The sequence below is a fragment of the Leptonychotes weddellii genome, chromosome 6 (assembly GCF_054177405.1).
Source record: "Leptonychotes weddellii isolate Sample4059 chromosome 6, ASM5417740v2, whole genome shotgun sequence".
Taxonomy (NCBI): domain Eukaryota; kingdom Metazoa; phylum Chordata; class Mammalia; order Carnivora; family Phocidae; genus Leptonychotes; species Leptonychotes weddellii.
In genome coordinates, this window is record NC_138374.1 from 116,160,648 (window position 1) to 116,184,580 (window position 23,933).

At 51.7% G+C, this 23,933-nt stretch overlaps 1 protein-coding gene across 1 annotated transcript in view; it reads right to left on the minus strand.

Moving 5' to 3' along the window:
- Positions 1-13,990: 13,990 nt before the first annotated feature.
- Positions 13,991-23,933, minus strand: part of BLACAT1 (BLACAT1 overlapping LEMD1 locus) — a 14,875-nt gene continuing 4,932 nt past the window's right edge. Inside the window, exon 2 of the mRNA XM_081825100.1 lies at positions 13,991-19,980. Coding sequence (XP_081681226.1) covers positions 19,840-19,941 — 102 coding nt within the window. The 5' untranslated portion in view covers positions 19,942-19,980 and the 3' untranslated portion in view covers positions 13,991-19,839. The remainder of the gene's footprint in view (positions 19,981-23,933) is intronic.

Genomic DNA, 23,933 nt, shown 5'->3' on the forward strand with positions numbered 1-23,933 from the left:
CAATACACCTCAGATTATTTTTACTGTTATTACCCTTAGAAGCTAGCTTAGGCCCATCCTGCGACATTTCTTCCTGAGAACAGCTGTCTGTTGTTTCAACGCCTTCGCCAAAATAACCTCCAAAAGAACCCTCATCAATTTCAAGTGACACTAGACAACCGCCTAGAGGGAACACACATATGGAAGAAAAGTATTCAAATGGAATCCAACTGGATGATTAATCCACTTACCCCTTTACATGGTTGTCTAAAGGCTATGCAGTTGGGTTGGGTACTAAAGCTGGGGGAGTTTCACCCAAGAGTTTCTAGTAGCAACCAGTCCCTTTTTGCCTGTTAGATATTATGGTAATCACAATACTGACAGTGTGACATCAGTAAACCCCATAGCAACAGACTGATGTGAAAGCCAGATGATTAATTTAACCTACGTTCAGACAGAAGGAGACACTGGTTGACTTTATAGGCAGCCTGCCATGATAAAATGTCAAGAGATGCAGAGAAGTTATCATTATGCACAGGAAGTGGGGGGAAAGTGCTGCTACCCAACCAAACAGTGCCAGGAAACTGGGAAGATAAAGGAAAAATTAAACAAATTCAAGCATCTCGGCCATCCTCAAAAGATCCATAGTAGTAGATGGGTAATTTGGCCACGGGCTCTAGGCAGAGTAAGAAAGGAGAAGACAGCTATATTAACTTGTCAAGGAATTGCTCATTGAAGAATAAGAACATTCTTCAGACTATTAGCTTGAGTCTTTTAAAAAAGACTGCTGAGACTTTAGAAACAATTATGCAAGACGAAATGTAAATATGGGAGAACACACTGCCTTAATTAAGTGCCAGGGATAGGAGGGAGTCACTTGAAAGGGTTAAGGGGACAGTGAGCCAGCCTGCCTGGAGTCAAATTGCAGCTCTGTCTCTTCCCAGCTGGGTGACATCGGGAAGGTAAGTTACTAACCTCGCTGTGTCTCCTTTTGCTCATCTGTAATGGGGATGACAATGGTACCTACCTTACAGGACTGTTACTGGGTCGCAATGAGTTTATAATACACATAAAATGCTTGGCACCTAGTAAGCACGATATAAATGTTTCCCATTATTCTAATTATTCGTGAGCCATATCCTCAAAGTCTCCACATCTAGTTTCTTCCTCAGGAGGCTCCATCCCATTTACACTTGCCCATGGGACTTGACCATTTCAACATTATCAGGATTCTGGGAAAAGATTAAGCATCTTTGTGTGTATTGTCAGGGAGACTCATTGACTGATTCCAGGCTGTAGTTTCGAGGGCTATAGCTCCAGAGTTTCTGAATAGAGCATCAGTTTCCAAACAAACATGTAATGCAAACGTTTGCCAACATCCAAACATTGGATTCACCAAACAAAGACTTGGAAAATTGACACATTTGTTTCAATCAAAGCAAATAAATGATAGGCTTGGGTTATTAGGATGCATAAGCATTTTGTTTACATTTCCCAGAATTGCTTTCAACAAAAAAGCAGCCAGCAGGTGGAACTGCTTGCATTTAAACAGACTATTAGGATGAAACAGGCATTTCTAGAATAATTTCTTAGACCTCTGCGGTTTAAAGGAAGCTAGGTTGACAAAGGATTCAATCAGATGATCTGATTGGGTTGAGCCTTCTATTATGTGCAAACCATTCTGTCTGAAATTATTCTCCCGAAGAGCCCACTGGCCTATCCATGATTCTGTTCTCAGCATTATTCTCTTTAAGAATTCCTATACTCTGCAGGATCCAGAAATACTTGGTTTTGATGTTTGCAGCACCCCTTTTCCTCGGTTTTATCTGTGAAATCCTGGGCATTTGCTTGTTTTTTGTTTATTATTCTCTCCATGGCTGCAAAGATATTTTATTCCATTTCTTGAGGGAAGCAAGTTTTAACTGCCAATCGAGAAGGTATTCAACATGATAAGGTATCTAAACCCTGAGAGCTTCCTCTTTTCATTAAAATGTAGATCCAATTTCTTTTCCCTTAATGCCACATGCTGTTATTAAACTGAAATAACGGAAATAGTAAAAGCCAGATGTCACTTTGGTCTCAGGTTTGACGTGGGGCACAATTTCCTCTCCTCAAGTTTAATCTGCTGTTATTTACCAACCCCATCCTTTGGAAGAATGCACAATTTAAATGTAAATGCAATTTACATAAGGGGAGCAGATAGTAGATTTGCAGTTTCAATTGCCAATAACCGTTTGCAAAGGGGGAAATCAACTAAAGCAAAGATCAGCAGCTGTCAGGCTGAAGTCTGCATCACTTGCCATTATCCTAGACTTTCCTCCTGAAGGCACCTGCCTCTGAGCCTCAGCGAGGCGGGCAAAAGGAAGTGGAGAACTGAGGCATCTTCCCAGATATTTCAAACTTCATTTACTATTGACTAGGGGGAAAAGAGGAAGTTTGGGTTTCAAATGGGCAAATTCAGTTGGCGTCATCACTGGAGTCATTAACTGACTCCATCCCTTTCAACGAATATTTATTGATCATCTCCTATGGGACAGACTTCAGGCTTGGCCTAAATTAGAGAGGGGTAGAGGAGAATACAAAGATACAGTCCTCCTTTTAAGGTGCTCACTGTCTCCTTTAAGAAAAAGAGAACAAATAATGATGGGGAAATCAGGTAAGCTATTAACAGAGGGCTACCAGAGCCCAGATTCGGAAGCCCCTAAGTGTTGAAAGATTCATTTAGGCTGAGACTTCCAGAATGAGCAGTAGTTTGCCCTATAACAAGGGGATTGAGGACAGCCATTCTAGGAGCATAGTGATAGAAGGGAAATGAGGGAAATGAGCTGGGGGACAAGTTGGGGCTAATTTGTGAAGGAGCCTGTGGGCCATGTGGAAGAGTTAACCCTTCACCTTTGGGCACATTTGGAAGTTTGGAAGTGGGACGCCGCAAGATTAAATTTCTGTTTGACACTGGCTGGGGGGTTCTGTGTTCATGCATTTGATACAATTTAGGTTTGGTTCTGAGCAGAGACTGAGTTGGTGGTGCAGAGTCTGGAGGCTACTTGGGGGAGTTGTTACAACAGTCCAGAAAGGAGTTGATTCAGACTTGGACCAGGCCAATGGGAGGGAGGACTGGAGAGGAAGATACATGATTCATGAATGATTTAGGACAGGATGTCTGATTGGATGTTTCCTCCTGACTTCAGTGGCGCGGGCATGAGCTCCCTCTAAATCTTTTGTCTTAGCCATGAGCGCACTTACAGAAGGAACCATATGGAGTGTGGTCTACACGTCACTGACACCGAAATGATCCTGTTCTCGTCTAGTCAGCCCTTGATTATCCACACTACTTGAAGGCAGCAGCAATGCACATAATCCATAACTCTCTTCTATTTGGCTTTGGAATTAATTACATCTTTTAGAGCAAATTTGCCTTCCTAATTAATCTTTCTTAGGTTAATATTAAAATTAACTAATACTCTCTGAGCCTGTAACAGCTGGGCAGGGGAGGGGAGGAGCAGGGGAAGGGGAGGGCAGGGTAGCTGCTCATACTCAGGCTGAGCAGCAGGAGAAAACCACTTCATATTTAAAATTCAGGGTGAGGGCGCCTGGGTGGCTCAGTCGGTTAAGCGACTGCCTTCGGCTCAGGTCATGATCCTGGAGTCCCGGGATCGAGTCCCGCATCGGGCTCCCTGCTCAGCGGGGGTCTGCTTCTCCCTCTTCCCTCTCGTGCTCTCTGTCTCTCATTCTCTGTCTCTCAAATAAATAAATAAAATCTTTAAAAAAAAAATAAAAAATAAAAAATAAAATAAAATAAAATTCAGGGTGAATCATCCGTGGGGGCCATGAGCTGGGTCTAGCTCACTGAGAGGCACCTATAACTAGAGACTCAAATCCCTTGGGAGTCCAGGCACTGAGCACCTACTATGCACCTACTAAGCCTGAAGATAAGACAAACACAGCAAGTCTCTGCTGTCAAGGAGCTGCCTGTTTAATGGGGACAACGGAGGAGTAAACAGATGGTTCAAATCAAATGCAGTCAGGGCTCTGTAGCAGCACCTTCTCAGGAGAATAAGGCGTGAACAAGGTTTATGGAGAAAAAAACAAAAACAAATTTGTATGAAACAAAGGGGAGAAAGTCACTTAATTGTTGTTTTTTAAACATACCAGCAAATATGCTTTTTAAAAAAGATTTTATTTATTTATTTGAGAGAGAGAGCATGAGAGGGCGGAGGGACAGAGGGAGAAGCAGACTCCCTGCCGAGCAGGGAGTCCCAAGGGGGACTTGATCCCAGGACCCTGAGATAATGACCTGAGCCGAAGGCAGGCGCTCAACCAACTGAGCCGCCCAGGTGCCCCTAAAATATGCTTTTAATAAAATGAGTACACACAGTTTTTTCTTTCAGTAACTCAAATTTGTAAATTCCTCTTATGTGAAGTAAGATGTGATGCTCCCTCATGATTTTTAAGCTATAATACTTCAGCCCCAAGATTTCCTCTGAGCTACCATGGAGGGGTAGAGGCACAGAGCAGCCCCACTCAAGGGCAACCAGAGAAACCTCACCCCTGTCTGCTTTCCATATTGAGCTCCTATGAAGACTGCCTCTGTTTTATTTATTTATTTATTTATTTATTTATTTATTTATTTATTGAGAGAGAGCATGAGTGGGGGTGGGGGCAAGTGGCAGAGGGGGAGGGAGAGAGAGAATCTTTAAGCAGGCTCCATGCCCAGAGCAGAGCCTCGACTTGGGGCTCCATCTCATGACCCTGAGATTATGACCTGAGCCGAAATCAAGAATAGGATGCTTAACTGACAGAGCCACCCAGGCGCCCTTGAAGCCTGCCTTTAAAGGGAGAATGTCACTACCACACAAAGTTAGGAAGCTACTAATCTAGACCGTTTTCTGCACTGCTTCTTAAAACCAAAATGACTTCTAGTCGTGTTATGAAGACAAACCAAACCTTAGATACTGACAAATTATGATCCTGAGGGCCTCCTTCCTGGTGTCCTATAAGTCCTGCATATGGAGATTTATTCTGCATAAACCTGCAAGAAATTTTGGATAATCCATGGATGATAGATATCTAAAATGTGGTTTTTGTCCTCAAAGGGATTATGTTCTAAATGGAGAAATCAAAAACACACACGGATAAAGGTAAATCAAAGTTCATAATCGAATACCAACACAGTGGTACCCATGAGTGCCACAGAAGTTCAGAAGCAGAGAAAAAAAATCAGCACAGGTTGAGAGTCGCAAGTGTTCAGGGAAAGCTTCCTGGAGGAGGTGGAATTCAGTGTGAGCTAACGCTTGGGCAAGGCCTGGATAGGCAGAAAGCAGGAGGATGGGCATTCTAGGCAGGGACACATTATGAACAAAGGAATGGAGTAGGATTTGCTTAGAGAAGCGGATGGATGCGGTTGAACCAGAGAGCCCTAGGATTTCCTATTAAGGTGTAGGGCCCCAGGACCATTGTGCCTCCAGGTTCCTCCCATTCTGGGGCCCTCTGATGACAATGATGGGTCGCCCCTTGAGGCCACTGACAGAGGGTGTTCAGTGATGAGAGCAAGGCCATCAGGAAGACTAGCCTGAGAGTGCAGGGCAAGATGCATTTGGGGACACCTGGGGGAAGGGACACCAGCAGGGAGATGCCGTGGGTTCTTGGCCCTAGTCTCCCCATGAAATGGTCATGAATGGTAGTGGAGGGAACGCAATGAGGCTTTGGCCTGCCAGAGTCCCAACCAGGAGCTCAGAAGCCACCAGAGGACCTTGGGAGGCAAATGCAGAGTGGTCAGGAGCACAAGCTCTCAGGTCAGATTGCCTCCATTTGTATCCTGGACCTGCCACTTACTATAAGCTCTGTGTCCCTGGGCCCTGGCTTTCACATCTCTACAGTGGAAGTATAATAATAATAGTACATTCTTCATGGAATTACTGAGGACCGAATTAATGCATCTCAAGTGCTTAAAACACTTTTTTAAAAGATTTTATTAATTTATTTGACAGAGAGAGACACAGCGAGAGAGACAGAACACAAGCAGGGGGAGCGGGAGAGGGAGAAGCAGGCCCTCTGCCAAGCAGGGAGCCTGAAGCGGGGCTCGATCTCAGGACCCTGGGATCATGACCTGAGCCGAAGGCAGACACTTAATGACTGGGCCACCCAGGCGCCCCTAAAACACTATTTCCAATAAGTGCCCGTGGATAAGCGCTCAAAAGTATGAGTTGTAAGTAAAGCCTCATTATTATGCCATGCATTAGGGACATATCCCAGGGCTGTCCATGGGGAGGGGACACAGGTATGACAGGGGCATCTCTCAACCTCAACCCCACCTTTCCTCCTGAAGCCAGGGAAACTGAAAGCAGCTTGTCCTTCTATAAAGAACAGTCAGGGATCTGCTTTTCTTCCAAGGAAACTTTAAGAGAGGGCCTGCACCGGGGCGGGGGCGGGGGGTGGGGGTGGGATGGGCTTCCAGCTCAGTCAGGGGAGAGTGTTCATTCCGCAAGAGGAGCACTCAGAACACTCACTAAGGAGCCGCCACATTTGAGAAAAGACTAGACAAACCAGGTGAACAAGGCATGGTGGGAGATCCAGTCCTGTCCTGAAAACCCAGGAGAGGTCAATTCTCATGGCTTAAAGGAGACTTCTGCAAGAGTTTAGGACAGCCACAGAAAGATAATCAAGGTGGAAGCAAAAGAAGAAAGAACAAGTAGGAACATAAAACGGAGCCAAGAACGAGGCTAAGAGAGAAGGAAACCCTAATGGCCCATATACACAGTTACTGTACTTGCCGGAGGAGTTCCAATTTGACCCAGCTTTCCAGCAGGCACACAAAACTCTAGTCCATTCCATACTCATAAAATAAAAACAAAACTGTTCCAGAGAATTCTATCTGTTCCTGGTACTAAGAAGTGTGGATGTTTCTTGGGGAACCTCTGAGTGTGTAGAGCAATGGGGTAACAGCTAAGGGGCGAGGCTGAACGGGCAGTGGTGGGGCGCGGGAGGGAGGGGTGCTGGGAAACACAAGGAGCTCTCAGCTCTATCCTGAGGACAGTGGGAGCCATTTTGTATTTCCATAATTTTTTAAATATTTTTTTAAAGTTTTTTTTATTTATTCATTCGAGACACAGAGATACAGAGAGAGAGAGAGAGAACATGAGCAGGGAGAGAAGCAGAGGGAGGGGGAGAAGCAGGCCCCCCGCTGAGTCAGGAGCCCGATGCGGGGCTCGATCCCAGGACCCTGGGATCATGACCTGAGCCGAAGGTAGATGCTTAACCATCTAAGCCACCCAGGCGCCCCTAAGATTTTATTTTTAATGTTTAAGTAATCTCTACACCCAAACTCACAATCCCGAGATCAGGAGTCGCATGGTCCACTGACTGAGCCGGCCAGGCGCCCTTCCATAATTTTTTTAACCCAATTAATTTTTTTTTTAAAGATTTTATTTATTTATTTGAGAATGAGAGACAGAGAGCAGGAGAGGGAGGAGGGTCAGAGGGAGAAGCAGACTCCCTGCTGAGCAGGGAGCCCGATGCGGGACTCGATTCCGGGACTCCAGGACCATGACCCGAGCCGAAGGCAGTCGCTTAACCAACTGAGCCACCCAGGCGCCCCTTAACCCAATTAATTTTAAACAGTTTCAAGCAGGGGCACCTGGGTGGCTCAGTTGGTTGGGCATCTGCCTTCGGCTCAGGTCATATCTCAGGGTCCTGGGATTGAGCACCACATTGGGCTCCCTGCTCAGTGGGGACCCTGCTTCTTCTTCTACCTGCCACTCCCCCTGCTTGTGCTCACTCTCTGTCAAATGAATAAAAAAAATGTTTCAAGCAGAAGGAAATTATAAGCAAGTAAAGTGAAAGTTTAATGAAACTCACACATACCCTTCACTCTGCTTCAACAGTTGTGAACATTTTTCGTGTCAGCAAAGAGCTTTGAACAAGGGAGTAACATGAAGGCATTTGAGTCTGAGAAGGATGCCTCTAGATGCTTCTGAGAGAAGAGGACACAACTGGACACAGGGGTATCATTAGGTTGCAGCAAACCAACCAACCAACCAACCATTCATTCATTCAACGAATAATTCCTGAGTTCTACCACGTGCCTGACACTGTTCTTAGTGCTGTGAATTTAAGGGTAAATAAAGTAATGGGGTTCCTGCCCTCCTAGAGCTCATGTCCTAGGAGGGGAAAACAGACAAATAAGCAAATGAAGTGAACATTTCAGAGTGTGACAATGAGTCTGATGTGACAGAGAAGGACTTGGGGGGCAGGGGGCTAATTCAGATTCAGTGGTCAGGGAGGGTCATGCTCGTGTGCCTGGAACAAGAAAGCCAGGTGGCTGCAACAACATCAGCAAGAGCATGGGAGAGATGAGACCAGAGAGGCAAGGCAAGAAGAGGTGATGGCCCGGACCCAGGTGGTAGTGGTGGAGGTACAGGTAAGTATATATATATATATTTTAAAGATTTTATTCATTTCTTTGACAGAGAGAGACACGGCGAGAGAGGGAACACAAGCAGGGGGGAGTGGGAGAGGCAGAAGCAGGCTTCCCGCAGAGCAGGGAGCCCGACGCAGGGCTCGATCCCAGGACCCTGGGATCATGACCTGAGCCGAAGGCAGACGCCCAATGACTGAGCCACCCAGGCGCCCCTACAGGTAAGTATATTTGGGGGAGGTTTAGGAGGGAGAGCCAACAGGATTTGGTGATGAATCGAATGTAGGGTGGAGAGTGGGGCGTGTCAAGAATGACTCTCCAGCTTGAATGAAAGGATGATTTCTGGCTCAAATATCTAGGTGGACAAGGGTGCCCTTTACTGAGACAGAGAAGAGGGGTACTGGGCGGAGCTCAGACCCCCAGGGAGCCCCCTCACAGCTTTTCAAAATGAGGGCCTGGCAAAGTGAAGCTACTCCTACCTATCTATGCAGCTTCTGGATCAGACAGTTGCCTCAGGAAATTCCAAATATCACCACTGTTACCCCTAACCCTCCAAAGTTGGTACTAACCCACCTCCACTTCCAGTCACATAGAGAGTATGGAAGGATGCTTCTGGGTCCAGCTTAATTCGCTTGGGCAGTGGAGGAGATAAAGGAGATGCCACAGCCTCTGGGGGAGGGTGGGAACATTAATCTGAATCAGAGGAATATGGTCTCCATGGTGATGTTTTTATCATCATAGCAGGGGTCCTCTGAAGCCATGTCTGTGTCTCATGCCATGTTGGGGCTTCAATGTCCCCTCTCTCGGGTGGTTATGATGGCTGAGATTCAAAAGGAGCAGGATTTGGCTGGGAGGCAATATGCAGGTCCCGCTAGAGGGAAGCCTAGCATTAGAATTTCAGTCCTGTGACTTTTGCATGGTGCACACATTAGAAGGGACATAAAAGATGGCCTGTGAAGAGAGCTGGGGTAGGGAGGAGGATGCCCCAAAATGCAGTCTAGACAGGAGACCACGGAGGCTAGGCAGGTGTCTGTTTCTGGAAATGACACCTCCAAGTCTCCTTCACCTGATTTTCATCAGTCCTTGCATTTTGCCCTAGAAGGGCATTTTTTCCCCCAGCTGTCTATTGGGGGGAGCGGAGGGCAGGGACGGGCATTCAGAGTCATTGTCTGGGAATGAATCCTGGACAGCAGGAGGCTGCTACTCTCACTCCTCATCCCCATCATCTGTCACCCAGCGAGGGCCCCCGGCAGCCAGGCTGCAGACTGCCTAATGAAGACAGAGAGGTGGTTCCGGCTGTGCACAGGTGCCGCTTCCCCATTAACAGAGGTGACATTCCCAAACACTACTCATCACAGAGCAGACACTGGACAGGGCTGGGACACATATTGATGGCAGCAGGGCCAGCCAGCGTCTGTCTCAAATCCCACTGCCCCTGAGAGAGCAAGCAAGAGAGCCAGAAAGAAGCGTCACGAGTGTCAAACCCACAGGCCCCTCACTTTGCCGAGAAAAATTAATGCTTGCCACTCCGGGCATTTAGGGCTAAGTCATTCTCACCACTGCCTGCACACCCGAGGGTCCTTATCTTCAGGCACCCCCCAACGCTGACCAGCTCCCGAGAAATCCTTCAACTCCTTCCCTCCTGGGAAGGGCTGATGGTGGGGATGGCTGTGTGTGGGTGGGGGGCTGGCCCTCAAAATCGGACCTGGATCTGGAATGGGCCCACGGTGTAGCTAAGAGCTACGGAGATGGGCTAAGGAGAAGAACTTGCAGACTGAGGGCGATCAGGGAGAACCACAGTCGTGGCCGCTCCTTTCCAGCGGACAGAAGTGCACAGAGCTCCATCTTGGCTGGGTTGGGCCGCGCGTTCCCCCTCGAGCCGGGGACCGCGTAGCCGCCAGCGAAGTGGCGGCCGCCGGGGGCGCAGGCTCCCCGCTCGCGCGCGCCGCGGCCAGGACACCCCCCCCCACCACCCGGGGCCGGGAGCCACGCCCCCCCACCCGGGGCCGGGACCCACGCGCCCCCCCGCCGCCGCCGCCGCCGCCGCCGCCGCCGCCGTGCGCACGCGCACTCGGCCCCGCCGCCCGTCCCCTCGCGCCGCCGCGGGGCGCCCCCGCCCCGCCCGCTTCCCAGCCCGCAGCAGACGGAACTCGACTTAAAAATAACTATTTTGACAGTTCAGATGTAAATATGTGAGCGACGCGTGGGGCTGTTTTTCCTCCACACTTCTCTCCCCCTCGCTCCCTGCCCCAGCCGAGGCTGAGATAATGGAAGAGCGCCGCCTGCAGGACGCGCCCCAACATGCAGCTGGGGGGAAGTGACTGGTCCGAGAACGCTCGGCTCGTGGTGGGGGCGGGGAGGGGGGGGCGGTGCGGAGGGGGGAGGGGAGGGGAGAATCAGAAGTTAGAAGATCCCCAGCTCGCTTTCTCCACGCCACACGGCACTGCATTTAGGGGCCAGCATATCTATGCACCATTTCTTGTCTATTACCGGAGAAAGAAGTCATCTAGGATACCGGTGAGCTCACTTAATAACTCTCCATATGCGTCTTCAGTTCAGTTTGACCTGTGTTTACTGACTTTCTGTCCTGTGCCCCCAACACTGTGCTAGAGGCAGTGGAAGATGTGAGATACCCAAAATCTTTTGCCATCTACAACTTTTCTTTCAAATGACCCTTTCGGTTAACTCGTATTTACTCCCTGAGCTAGCTAAGTAAGCATTTCAGCACACGCTCTCTTATTTGATGCTCGCAAAAACTTGGGGGGTGGGGTGGGCATTATTGCAAAACAGAGGTTTGGGGAGGTTAAGTGAGTTCTCCAGACTGCCACAGCTAGTGAAGAGAACTGAGATCAGAACACAAGTCTTGTGCTCTTTCCCCCATAGCCAATTCAGAGGAAGGGAGATGAAGGCAGAGATCCACTCATTCTACAAATAGGAAAGCCCAGGTCCAGACAAAGACAGGTGTCTATCTGACCACCAACAAGCATCTTAGCTGGAGCAGAGCCAGGACAAAAACACAGGAGCTTTAGGACTGCCAGCCCATGCCTCTGTCCTCAATCTTCTGGACCCATGCAGTACGCTGGGAATTGATGGGACATCATAAGATGTCTTTGAGGTTTTCTGACTGTCTCTCTGGAGGGAGGGTAGAGGAAAAGGTAGTTGGAGAGAAAAAGAAGGGGAAGGGAAGAGGAGGGAGGAGGTCTGGAGAATGAAGGAGCACAGCCGTGCATAGCCTGGCTGGGCAGAGCTATGAGGTAGAGATAGTTCCTTGTCAGACCTCCCAGCTACACTTTTCTTTGTCCCCTTTTCCCCGCCACGTCATCCCCAGCTAGATGCCCGTTGATGCTATCACGCCCCACCCCCCATCCTAATGAAACCTGCCTCAGGAGGGCATCTGATGTAGTAACTGATGCAGTAGGGCAAATGCCTGACAACTGACCAGTGTTTGCCTTCCTCCTGGATTACAAATCCGAGGGGATCAAAGCCTAAAGCTAAAGAGAGGAAGCACTAATGAAACTTCGGGTATCAGACTCTTTGGGAGAGGAGAGGAACTGGGGAACAACAGGGCCCACCTGCAACAGAAGGGGCTATGTACAGCACCTGCTGGCAAGGTCGTTGCAAGGCTGGCTCTGGCCGTGCATATGACCACGGGCAGGTGTCTGTAGATTGGCAAGGAGAGAGGGTCCCAAGGATCTGTGCGTTGAATGTTCTTTCCTCTTCATCCTTCAAGGCTCAGCTGAAATTCACCTCCTCTGTGAAGCCTTCCCTGATCTCTCCCCACTTTCCAAACAGTTCTGCTCTCTCAGACCCCTGTGGCTTTAAAGCACTTCGCTATATATGCTACCTAAGGCATCTTGCATCCTTCAAGCCTTGGCATGTTGCTTTTTATTAAATTGTGAGGTCCGCAAGGGGCAGAGCAATGTCTGATTTCCCTGTTTCTCCGGCAGCTTCTCCCACAGGACTTTGCACAGAGTCAGAACTCGATCTTGATCGAAAGGCTTGAATTGACAGCAGTACAGTGCACACTTTCCCCACACAAGGAGGTAAGGACCTGTGCGCATAGCAGAAGGACAAGAGGCACGAGTCCCTGCTGACTCCTGAAGACTGAAAGTGTGAGGCTCTAACCTGCCCCAGACTATTTAAAAACACTTAATTGAGGGGCACCTGGGTGGTTCAGCCGCTTAAGCGTCCGACTCTTGATTTCGGCTCAGGTCATGATCTTAGGGTCGAGGGATTGGCCCGTGTGGGGCTCCCTGATCAGCGGGGAGTCTGCTTGGGATTCTCTCTGCCTCTGCCTCTGCCCCTAGCCCTGCTCATGCTCTGTCTCTCTCTCTAAATAAATGGATAAATAGATCTTTAAGACAAAACAAACACTTACTGAGTGCCTCTGTGCTAGGCCGCATGGCAGCTGAAGCAAGAGAAGGGGTGGCCACCTCCCTTTCAGGAGCAGTAACTCCACTGTTCTAAACGATAGATTAGTGTCATCCTGCCCCAAACCACTCCATGCCTACAGAACGCTGGCTTTAGGGTTAGAACTTATGGCTCTAGCCCCCCGAGCTCTGCTCAGGTACCCCTGTTTCGGTGCTAATTTGGAATTTCTGTCCCACCGATCAAAGTGGAGTCATGGTATAATAATTCTTTTTTTTTTTTTTAAGATTTTAGGTTTAAGGGGCGCCCGGGTGGCTCAGTCTTTAAGCATCTGCCTTTGGCTCAGGTCATGGTCCTACGGTCCTGGGATTGATCCCTGCATTGGGCTCCCTGCTCCTCGAGAAGCCTGCTTCTCCCTCTCCCACTCGCCCTGCTTGTGTTCCCTCTCACTGTCTCTCTCGCTGTCCAAAAATAAATAAAATCTTAAAAAAAAATTTTTTTCTTTAAAAAGATTTTATGTTTAAGTAATCTCTACACGCAATGTGAGGCTCAAACTCACAACCCCGAGATCGAGTCACATGTTCTACCGATTGAGCCGGCAGGCATCCCAAAGAATTCTTTCAAAAAAAACTTTTATTGATATGTAATTCACATACCATATAATAATTCTTTTTTTACCATATAATAATTCTTATTCTTAATATTATGCTGTCTTGTAGCATCTTGCTCTCCTTGTAAGTCTGAAAATTCCCATTTGTTCTGTCAGTAGTCCTGAGAAGCCTGACTTAAAGGTCTTTATTCTTTCTGTAAAAAATAAAAGCACTTTTCAGTCTATGCGATCGTATTATAATCCTAAACAAACTTCCCTGCTTCCAGCCCACCTCCTCCAGCCAGCTTGATCCCACTATTTCTCTGGGGCTCCAGGAGGTAGGAGGCCTGCCTTCACTCAATGTATTATGGGTAGCACAAGTGAAGCTCACAGCTCTAGGGGCTCAGTGTGTCTCCCAGAGCTTCCTTCTAAGCCCTATCACCTCACTTTATGTCCACACTCCTGACTTCCTCCTGGTGTCCATTCCCCTTTCTCTCCCCAGCAGAGTTGGTAGAAATAAATATTTAGCTTCTGCTGCCGGAGCGTATCCCAGTGCGAAATAAACACGGATGCCCCATCCACCCTGACAACATAATTCGTTGACTGCAAAGGGATATAATAAAGTCTGTTTATTACAGCAATTAACAGAGCAGCATTTGCCGGCATGCTTTTCAGAGGCAACCAGAAAAGTGCTTACTCCAGGTGCATGGATTCAGGAAGCCATGCAACTTGAGCCAAGATGAAACCAATTAGAGGCTTAGTAAATGCTTCCCAGCCACCCTAGAAAACTTAGCCATCCCCGAGTCAGTTCAGCTGAGGTAGAACCTCACTGTAGGAGTCCAGCACAGTATGATTGCCACTTTGCTGGGTTAAGACCTGGACCTGTCTGCAGGGTCATGGTCTTGAGGATGTGCCTGAAATGCTCCCCCCAACCCAACCACCCCAGCTGCTGGGTTCAAATCTCACTGACCATGAGAGCATATAGGTGGGGAACGTTAGCATCATTGACTCTCAGGGTACAACTGGGGTGGAGGTGGGGACATAGGGAGAGGACCAGAGGCTGGGCCAAGGAAAAGGGACAGAGTATGATCAGCTCTAAGAAATCCTTTCATTAAACCCTGACTTCAAGGGCATTGTCAGAATTTAAGACCTCAAGCCCCTGGAGAGAAACATGGCTGTATGGGGGTGGGCAGGGGTAGGAAGGAGAGGAACTCAGCCTGGAGGATGTATGCTAACTTGCTTTGGGCATAAAGCCTAGACGAAGACATGAAGCCCAGTTGCTCTGGTTCTTTGGTGGAGGGGCAGAGGAAAGGGAAATACTGGTTTAGATTTCCCAGGGATGTTAAGTGTATCCGATTGCTATTTAATCAAACTTTGCTCTCCACCCCCTTTCAAGGGGCCGGGGGCTGGCTCGTACCAATAGGACATTCTTCAGGATGAGGTCTGGCTTTCCCAAGAGCAGCAGCTACCCACCCCCCAGTCACCAGCAGTGTCATAGCCCTGTGGAGAAAACTCATCTAGAGTGGCAGCTCTTCTTTTTTTCTCTGGAGTGGCCTCTCAGGGAGACCATGGGGAGTTTTGATCTCCTTGAAAATATGAAGCGGAGTGCCTAAGCCAGCTAGAAAACCCAAGGCTCACAAGTGCAGAGGCGACCCACCGCCAAGCAGTTCCTCTAGTTGAGGCAAGACCCAGTGGGTTCCCCCTTTCTTCCATTACTCTTTTTCCTTCTCAGGCCTCTGGGAGAAGGTGCTGCATTGAAGGATGAGGGCAGAAGCCTGCCTGGCCTCTCTGGAGCAGAGAAAGTCAGAGCTTTGAGCATCATGAACAACGGGATAAAAATAGCAGTGTTGCCATGGCAACGAAGGCTGGGGAGCGTCCTGAGGATCTGGCTGGGTCCTGCCATCTCCCCCTGCAGCCTTCCTCCCGCCTTTGCCTCTTGGATGGAACAGAGGAATGAGCTGAGGGAGGGGGGAAGGCTGCCCAAGAAGGGCAGGGAGACAGACCAGTACCCACGAAGAAACCCTTGAACTTCAGAGCCTGGAGTTGCTGTGTGAGAGCCGGGGCTGCCCGGTTTTGGGGGTTTCTGGCTTTTGGATATCCTTCCTCAGTATCACGAGTTCCTCTAGGGATGCCCTGGGTAGCTCCCCAGCCTCACCTTCCTGCTGGATGGTCCTGACCTCCTGGCTCCCCTGTGGATAGCCAAGGTTTCTGTTTCCTCTTCGTGATCTGTGGCTCTGATCCCACAGGACTGTACAGAAGGGAGCCCAGGCTGGACTGGCCACAACAGCCCGACCCAGTAGGCGCTGACTGGGGGGTGTGGTGTGGCGGATAGTGGGGGATAGAGGATTCACTCGGACCAGCCAGCCATCCCGATCCTAGACTGTTTAGCCACAGAGGCTGAGGGTGCTGTTTGCATTGGGAACAGGGTGAAGGTGATGACAGCTGCTCATGCTCTTGTTTTTGTGCCAGAGGGATGGAGCATTCATTCTTTGGGAACAGATTCTGGCTCTTGGTTCTGATGCTGTTGTCAGCCCCATCACCTGGGGCTCACAGCAGCTACCTTCAGGGTGAACACCAGGCTTTCTGGACCAGCCTACGAGGAGCCCGCCAGTGCAGCGGTGAGATTTCCTTCTCCGGTGGAAGCTCATCTTCATAGTTGTAAACCAAGTACTTGTCTCCAAAAGCACAAGCCACATCTAGGTGCCTCTGATACAAAGTGCCCTTGAGACCCATGCCTTCCTGTGAGGGAGGGAGGAAATGGGTCTTGTCACCACCTTTTATAGAGTCTGGGAGAGAGGAGGCAAGTTGCTGAGGTCAGGAGGCAGCCACGGCGGGCGCTGGGAACCTGGGGGCTGCCGCTCTCCATCCAGCCGTCAGCCCATCCCCCCACACGCACGTCCCAAACCACTGGGCCAACTGCACATTCATTCAGGAGACAGGGCAGATGGCAGCCTGAGGATCCTTCCCCTTCCAGAAGGCAAGGCAACGAGGTGGGGTGGGTCAGGCAGCTGCCGCTGAGATCCCATCTCACCTGCAAGGGCTGGTGTGTGTGGGGGGGGGGGGGGGGAATGTGCGCGAGGGGGCGCTTGGGGTGGCATCGACAGGCCTGGCTGTTGGAGGCAGGAGAGGCAGGACTACAAGGAGTGCTGGGGCAGGATTCCAGCGGAAGCTCTGGGAGCCTCGGCTTCCCTCTCACCACCCCCAGCAGTTCTCGGATCTCCCGTATCGCTGCTGTCGCCCTGCCTACACACGTGTGGCATGCACGGAGCACGGAGCACCTGCAAGCTCTGCACTTCCACGGCGGCCCTGAGCCCCACTGAGGCTCAACATCCCAGTGCCACAGGGCCCTGGCCTCTGGAGGGGGCTCTTTCGAGGACATTAGTGGAAAGAGACTGAGTCCCAGAAGTCGGACAGGATAGTGAGCCTCAAGTCACACTGTCATCAGTGTCTAAGCAGGGCTAGAACCCAGGAGATCTGGTTCCCAGCTCAATGCCCTTTGCGTCCCGCTGTGCTACCTCATGCATATTTCAGGTAAATGATTGCTTTTTTTATTTTTTTCAAAAATAACAATCTTCCTATATATTTCTATGGACTCCTGTGTGACATCCAGAAGGCCCTTCCCTGGGAATGGAGAAGGAAATGACATTCTAATTAAAATGCCCTGAGACAAGAACCCCTGAGGGCCAGACCCGCAGACAACATTAGAGGCACAAGAACCTCAAGCACCCCTCATATTTCTTTACCCCCCATTCGGTGGCCCACAGCACAAGAGGGGAGAACTGAGGCCCAGGTAGGCCAAGGCCTCCCACCCTCCTACAAGGACTCAGTGCCACACAGCCAGAATGAGAGGCCCGCCCCCTCCCAGAATCAACTCCTCTCTTGCCCCCTGCCTCCATCCAGGAGCTCCTGGCCCCCTCCTCGAGGTGAAGTCTGGGAGAGAACCATGGAGTGGAGAGAATTAGAAACAGGGAGGGCAACATTGTCCCACCTGTCCTCTGTGAAGGAGCCTCAGCGAAGGGCAGGAAACAAGGTGGCCAGACCTCGCCCCCCCAAAAGCAACAGAAGGAAGAGAAGCCTGGACTACAAGTCAGAGGCCTGGGGGGCATGGTCTGGGGACACTGGGGCTGCTTCTGCCTTTTTGGATTAAACCTCTTGCCTGGGCTCACCCAGAGGCAGAGAGCAGGACACAGGCCTCCAGACTGGTTCTCGAGACGCTGAGAAGAGCAAAGTTGCCATTTCCCTGAGACGGAAGCCGAGGGACTGCAGAATGTGGGGTGTGTCTGGCTCAAAGTTGTTGCTGTCCTCCTACTCCCACATTTCAGCACGGGCCCCAGCTTTTACCCTGATGAAGAAGGGGCCACTGGCTTGGGGTCAAGGGCCGCTGTCTGCAGGCATAACTGGGTCTCCACTCAGAGATGCCTTGACCTTGGGACCTCTCCCATGTTCCCATAGCAGGGGCTCCAGATCCAGTATCCCTTTGGAGCCAAAGGAGTTCTCCCCGGGGCAAGAAGCTCTCTGAACGGGCTCACTGCCAAACCCCTGCAGCTGAAATTCCTGCCAAGGCCTGAGAGGTGCGCAGGGGCAAAACTCTCCTTCACCACTCCTCCTGACCTTTTCTCTGGGTGAGCCTCTGTGGTCAGGACCTAACACCCAACACCTCTACGGCTCCGGGGATACAATTTCATCCTCCACCACAAGAGTGACTTCTCTGGGGCTGCAGCCTCGCAGGTGACCGCTAGGGACACACATGCCCTCCAGGCGGGCTCTCCTGCGGCGGGATCAAGGTACCCTTGAAAACCTTTCTGCCCATCTCTGTGCCTCATCCAAGGCCTCTACTGTCCAAGAGGCCAAAGAACTGGGGAGTTTTTCTTCTGTCCCTTGTGACCCCACTGGCCTTTATTGCTGTTTCCTTAAGGGAAGGACTTCTGTTTATAATTCTTTGGATATAAAAGGAACTAACAGATTGTATAAGGCTGGGGCTGGGTGGTCGGGGCCAAGGAAGGGGTGTGAGGAAAGAAATTGTAAGCTGTGCTCCGGCTTCACAAAGAGGACCTGGATCCCACCAAATCTGCCAAAAGCTCAGGAAATCTCCCTGAGCATGGGGCATGAGCTGGACAGGCGAAGGTTGCCAGGATAGAAAGTGCCTTTGCTTCTCCCAGGTTCTCGGTGAATGAGCAAAGGAGGTCTTCTGCCCTCCCGGACTGCCCAGAGAGGCGCATTCCAAGGAAAAGGGCACACAGCCCCTCCTTCTGTCTTAGGGCCCTGATGTCCTCTACCCAGGCCACCTGTTAACTGTCAGAAAGGTTATTCTGTCCCTGGATGCTACAGGGGATCTGACTTTGTTCCTGGGCTGACCTGTTCTGTAGTGAAGTAGAGGGCAGGTTTGCTAAAGCTACAGAATCGGCCCGAAGTGTCTCTGCTGCCGGCCTTGCTGTCCGCATGGCCCTCTAGCACCTAAGAGGTTCAGGCACAGTGACAGAAGGTAAGTTATAGCAAATGGGAGGAGGGAGGAAGGAAGGAGATAAGTTTTTGTTTGCTTCCTACTGGCCGGAAATAGGCTGGGGGAGGGGAAGAGACTGACCCTGGAAGATTGAGGGGGGCAGAGAGATTAGGGGAAAAGTCAAGGCAAGTCCTTGAGGGCGCCCTCTGCCCAGATTCCCCTAAAGGCACAACATGCAAGCCTTTCCCTTTCTATGGCTTCTGAGAAGAGAAAGAAGAGGCAGGTGGGTGAGGCAGGGGGACGGGAGAATAAAGGGGGGACACGGTCTAGTCCAGGAAAGGGGTCCCACAGTCCAGCCCTGGAAGACAATTCCTGAGAAGGGGAGTCAGGGCCTGGGGAACAGGCTCCCACATCTGAGCTGCTGGGAGGAGGCATGGTGGGAGTGAGAGGGTCCGCGGGGCCATGGCTGGAGGGAAAGCTGCTTTCTGGTGCGCGGGGGCCACGCAGCCGGCTTCCTGCCACCAGGACATGGCCTGCGTCTCACTGTCCCGACTCTGCCGTCCGACTCACGAGCAGGCTGCCCACCTTGGGCCTGGCTGCACCTGGCCCAGGAGAATGCTGGGAGGGGACAGGGAAGCAGTCCTGACTCGGGGACGCTGCTCTGTAGAGGCTCCTGCCTCAGGTCCTGGGGTCCCAGGAGCGACTCCATCCTGGGTTTGGAGGGGGCTCGTCTTACACCTGCGCCCCTGCCCCGGCTGCCCGAGGCCTCGCCCAGGGTCCGGGCTGCTGGGAGGTCCTCGGGCAGAACAGCCAGTTTTGCATCCGGGAGCAGTGCTCCTAGCCCAAGGCGACACATGCCCCCCCCCCCCCCCCCCGTGGAGGAGTTGCCCTGGGGGGGGGTGCCTGGAGCCCTCAGCCGAAAGCACTTTCACTCCTGGGGCCGCCCCAGGGCTTCTCGGTCTCTGGAGGGCCGGGCAGGTCCTGCCAGAAGTGGGTGCCCTCAGGTCTGGCACCTGCCGGAGGAGGCCGGAGACGGGACCCGGGTCCTGCTCACACTGCCGTTTCCCGCTCTCTGTGAACTTCCTCCTTCTTCCTCTTCATCTTGCAGAAGCCGTGGAGGCCACAGAAGCAGGCGAAAGTGAACTGGGGCATGCCCTAGGCCAGGCTGGGGGGATCCTCACCAGAGAAGATCTGCAGGGAGAGGCAGGGAAGGAAGAGGGGCAGGAGGAAGGCAGGAGAGAGAAGCAAGCTGGGGTTAACGTTCCCAGAGCCCTCCGGGACTGGCCAGTCACTGGCACTCCCTGAGTGGCAAAGCCCTGCCAAACCTCTCACAGGCCCGGGGAAGGGGGGGTGGCGGCACCGGACAACAGCCTCTGTGAAAGCCGAGTGTCCTGATCTCTGGGGAGCTGATGTCATTCCTCCAGTTGGAGCCTGGGTGAGTCCAGGGCAGGGAAGAGAAAGCCACAGCCCCTGCTACCTCTGTCCCCCTCCTGCCCCCTCTGCCTCACCTCACTGCCGCACACCTGTGCTTGGGCGACAGGAAGCAAGCGGCTCAAAGTAAGCTCTGTGCCACCTGACGTGGGTTAGGGGTGGGGGTTTCCACTCGCCCCTTTAGGTCACACAGTCCAGTGATCCCAAGGCGGGACTTTGTGGGCCTGCGTCCAACACAGCCTTGACCTTGACACCTGGAACTGAGTCATGGGCCGGGAGTGGAGGGAGGGGGCCCTTCCCTAGCAGGCCCAGTTTATCTGATACCCTTAAGGAAATCTACAGAAAACAGAATGGACTTTGCTCAGAGCAACATAAACCCCGGTCCTCCTCATGCAGAGAACAGACAGCAGCGTTCTTTCAACCAACAGGCTATTTTATTGAGCACCTATGCTGGGCAAAGAGGTTGGGAGGTAAAGGGTAAAGATAGAGTTTCTTCCCTGGCACAAAAGTCAGTCTGAGATAGAAGCTGAGGCTGGATTTGCCCCAGCTGGGCATGTTATCGCCCCCCTGGCTCACACAGCACTCAGCCCTGAAGGCAGGGCCGCCTGTGGTAGCTGGGGCGCTCTGGCTGAGGGTGGGAGGGGGTTTCAGGGGATCGGCACTCAGTCTGCAGGTCCCTCCGGCTCACTTCTCCGCCCTGGCCTGCCCTGGAGGGGGCACACATATAATCAAGCCTGCTCCAGCAGAGCAGCTGGGCCCAAAGGGAGCACCTTGCATGGAGGTCAGGCCCACATCAGAGGCCTGCTTTGAATCACTTCTCCCTCTAGAAAGAAGACGGGGGATGCAGCCCAAATGCTGAGAGGAAGGAGGGAGGTGCATGGTGATGCTGAAGTCTGGAATAAGGAAGCACGAGGCCTAACCGTGGCCCAGACTCTCGGGCCGAGAGATTGCATCAGATGGCCCAGGCCCCAAGGCCCCAAACGCTGACCACACCTGCAAGTGTTCCACTGTGTTTGAGGAACCTGGCCAGCCCCAGGTGCCGGCTCTCTGGACAGTTCCACGGGTCTGGCCAACCTTGCTCCTTTGGACAAACGTCATGTTTCTCCAGGCAGAGCAGAGGGCCCAGCAGGCAGGCCCTCATCAAACACAGGGTCTACAGTGGAGCCAGGTCCGGTCAGGATCCTCCCCTCCCATCCCCTCCAAGGGTCCTGTTAATGTAGCTAGTGACTAATTAATAGGTGTGTTGCATTTCCAGTGGCCAGCTGGGTGGGCAGGAGGCCCAGCTTGAGTCAGCATGGGTAGGTAGACTGGTTATTTAATCACCCACTTTCCAGCATCCTCCACACACCCACTCTCCTGGAGTATATATAGAGAGCAGAGAGCAATCTCCAGGATATATATATAGACAGAGCCGAGACACAACTACTATATTTCTAGATCCCTCCTGTGACAAACCTAGAGAGATGGGGATCTAAACTGGGGCTTCGATGGCCTGGGTTCTATTCTTGGCTCTGACGCTGGCATGCTGTGTCACCCTGGCAAGTGGCTGTCCCTCCCTGGGCTTTCATTTCCTCATTTCAGTGTACCACGAGGTGAATCAAGGTTTAATGGCCTCCAAACCTAAGGGGCTGGCAGGGCACTGGGGATCCTCATCTGCTCAGGAAGGAGGGAGGGAGAACACGTAGGTTTCCTTGTAATTAGTAATTGTAACACCTACACTTTCCTGGCTAGGGGGATGTCTATCAAGGGTACTATCAACAAAGCATTTCCAAGATTATAGGAGAAAGACGTGGGGAGAAATCGGTAGGCACAACAAAGCTGATCTGGGGAAGGAAGTCATAATTAAAACAAGCCAGGCAAGGAGCTCTGACCATGACCCTCCCACCCCAAGCCTGGGTCTAGGTGCAGCTTGGGGTCTCTGGTCCCCCAGATGCATAGATCCTCTTCCCTCTCCACCCTACTTCCCCTCGAATGTCTGCTTGTTCTACAAATACAGCAAAACTTACCCCCTGTGACTGTTCCTCCCCGAGGCCCTTTGGGAAAGATGAGAAAATCTGGGTTTTGCTCACTGTGGAAAGTTTGGGGGCAGAGGTTGGAGGCACCAGGACCTACACATCAGAGTTTCAGGAGGGTTGAATCGAACTGCTCAAGAGTTAGGGATGCCTGGGTGGCTCAGTCGGTTAAGCGTCTGCCTTTGGTTCAGGTCATGATCCCAGGGTCCTGGGATCGAGTCCCACATTGGGCTCCCTGCTCAGTGAGGGGCCTGCTTCTCCCTCTGCCTGCCACTCCCCTTGCTTGTGCTTTCCCTCTCTCTGACAAATAAATAAATACAATCTTTAAAATAAATAAATTAATAAACGGATCAAGAGCTAGGCTAGAAGCTACAACCTGGCTCCTGAGAGCTGTCCTAGGAGCGGACTGTCTCACAGAGATTCTGGGTCCTTGCTCCTCGGACAGAGTGTGTAATGAGAGTCTGCTTATTGTGCTCAGGTCGCTGATATAAAGTGTTTTTGTTGCCCCCCCGCCCCTTCCCTACCAAGGTCTGGAAGCAGTGTGGGCCCTGGGCATGATGCAGGTCCCTGGAACGGCCCCTGAAGTGGAGAGCTGTGGAGCAGAGAAGTCCTTCCCATTTCAGTGTCCCTCCTGCCCTGGGTCCCACGCATCCTTCAGCATCCGTCTGCCAGAGCTGTGCGTCTGCACCTCTCTCTGCGTTGCCCCCTCTGCCTTCATCCCTTCATGCTTTGCAGAGTGTTCCAGCACCAACTGGAGGGCTCCCTGAAGTCAGGTCCTGGTGAACCTCCTCTTGCTAGGTCTACTTGAGGAGAAAGGAGTTTGAAATGACGGAGTCCAGAGTTTGCACGAAACAAGTGGACCAGTGGCTGCAGGCAGCTCCCACTTATCTGTGTTCATGATGGAAACTTCCCCTCCCACCCTGCAGCTTCCCCTCGGACCTCAGCTTTCATGCCTCCAGCCCAGGAGGGGCTAAGGGATAGAAAGATGGGCCCCATAAACTCAGAACAGGAAGGAAAGGAAGGTGGACACTGGACAGAGCCCTGCTGGCTCACAGTTAGCTGCATCTGACTGCAAGCTCGTGGCCCAGATTTCTTCCCCGTCCTCCTCTGGCCTTTCCCCAGCTCAGGGCAGAGATGATCTGGGGTACGGGGGTGAGAAAGATCCTCCCCTTGGCCAGCTTTGTGGGAGCCCAAGCAGAAGAGCTGCCAACCCACGGCTCATCATCGCCCAAACACCAGGGGGTTCCCGGCCTCTCTGTTGACCCCTTCCCCTGGCCCTCAACCCCGCTTCTCCTCTCTATACCAGATACCCTCCCAGGGCCCCCCAGCCCTGGCACCTCCAGCCAAAATGGGGCAGTGGGTCAGAGACCGCTTGAACACGTGGAGGGATCAAGAGGAATTGGGTCTCAGAGCGGGCTAGAAACTAAGAGAGCGGACAGCCAGGGCTCCACACTGGCAGACCAGGAACTCCTGGGTGCCTCCAATTTTGGCGGTGTTCTCCATCAAAGTGGATGGCAGTGGGGGGCTGGAAGGGGGGGAGATATTTACAAGTGTTGGGACTTGCCTGGAATCCTCTGACAAACAAAAAAGGGGGTATTTTCCTTCCCACCCCCATCCCCTCACCTCCCAAAGCTGAAGCAGAGTAGCTTCCAACGAGGCGCCCCCCCCCCAGCCTCACTCTGCCCCACCCCCACCCCAGGT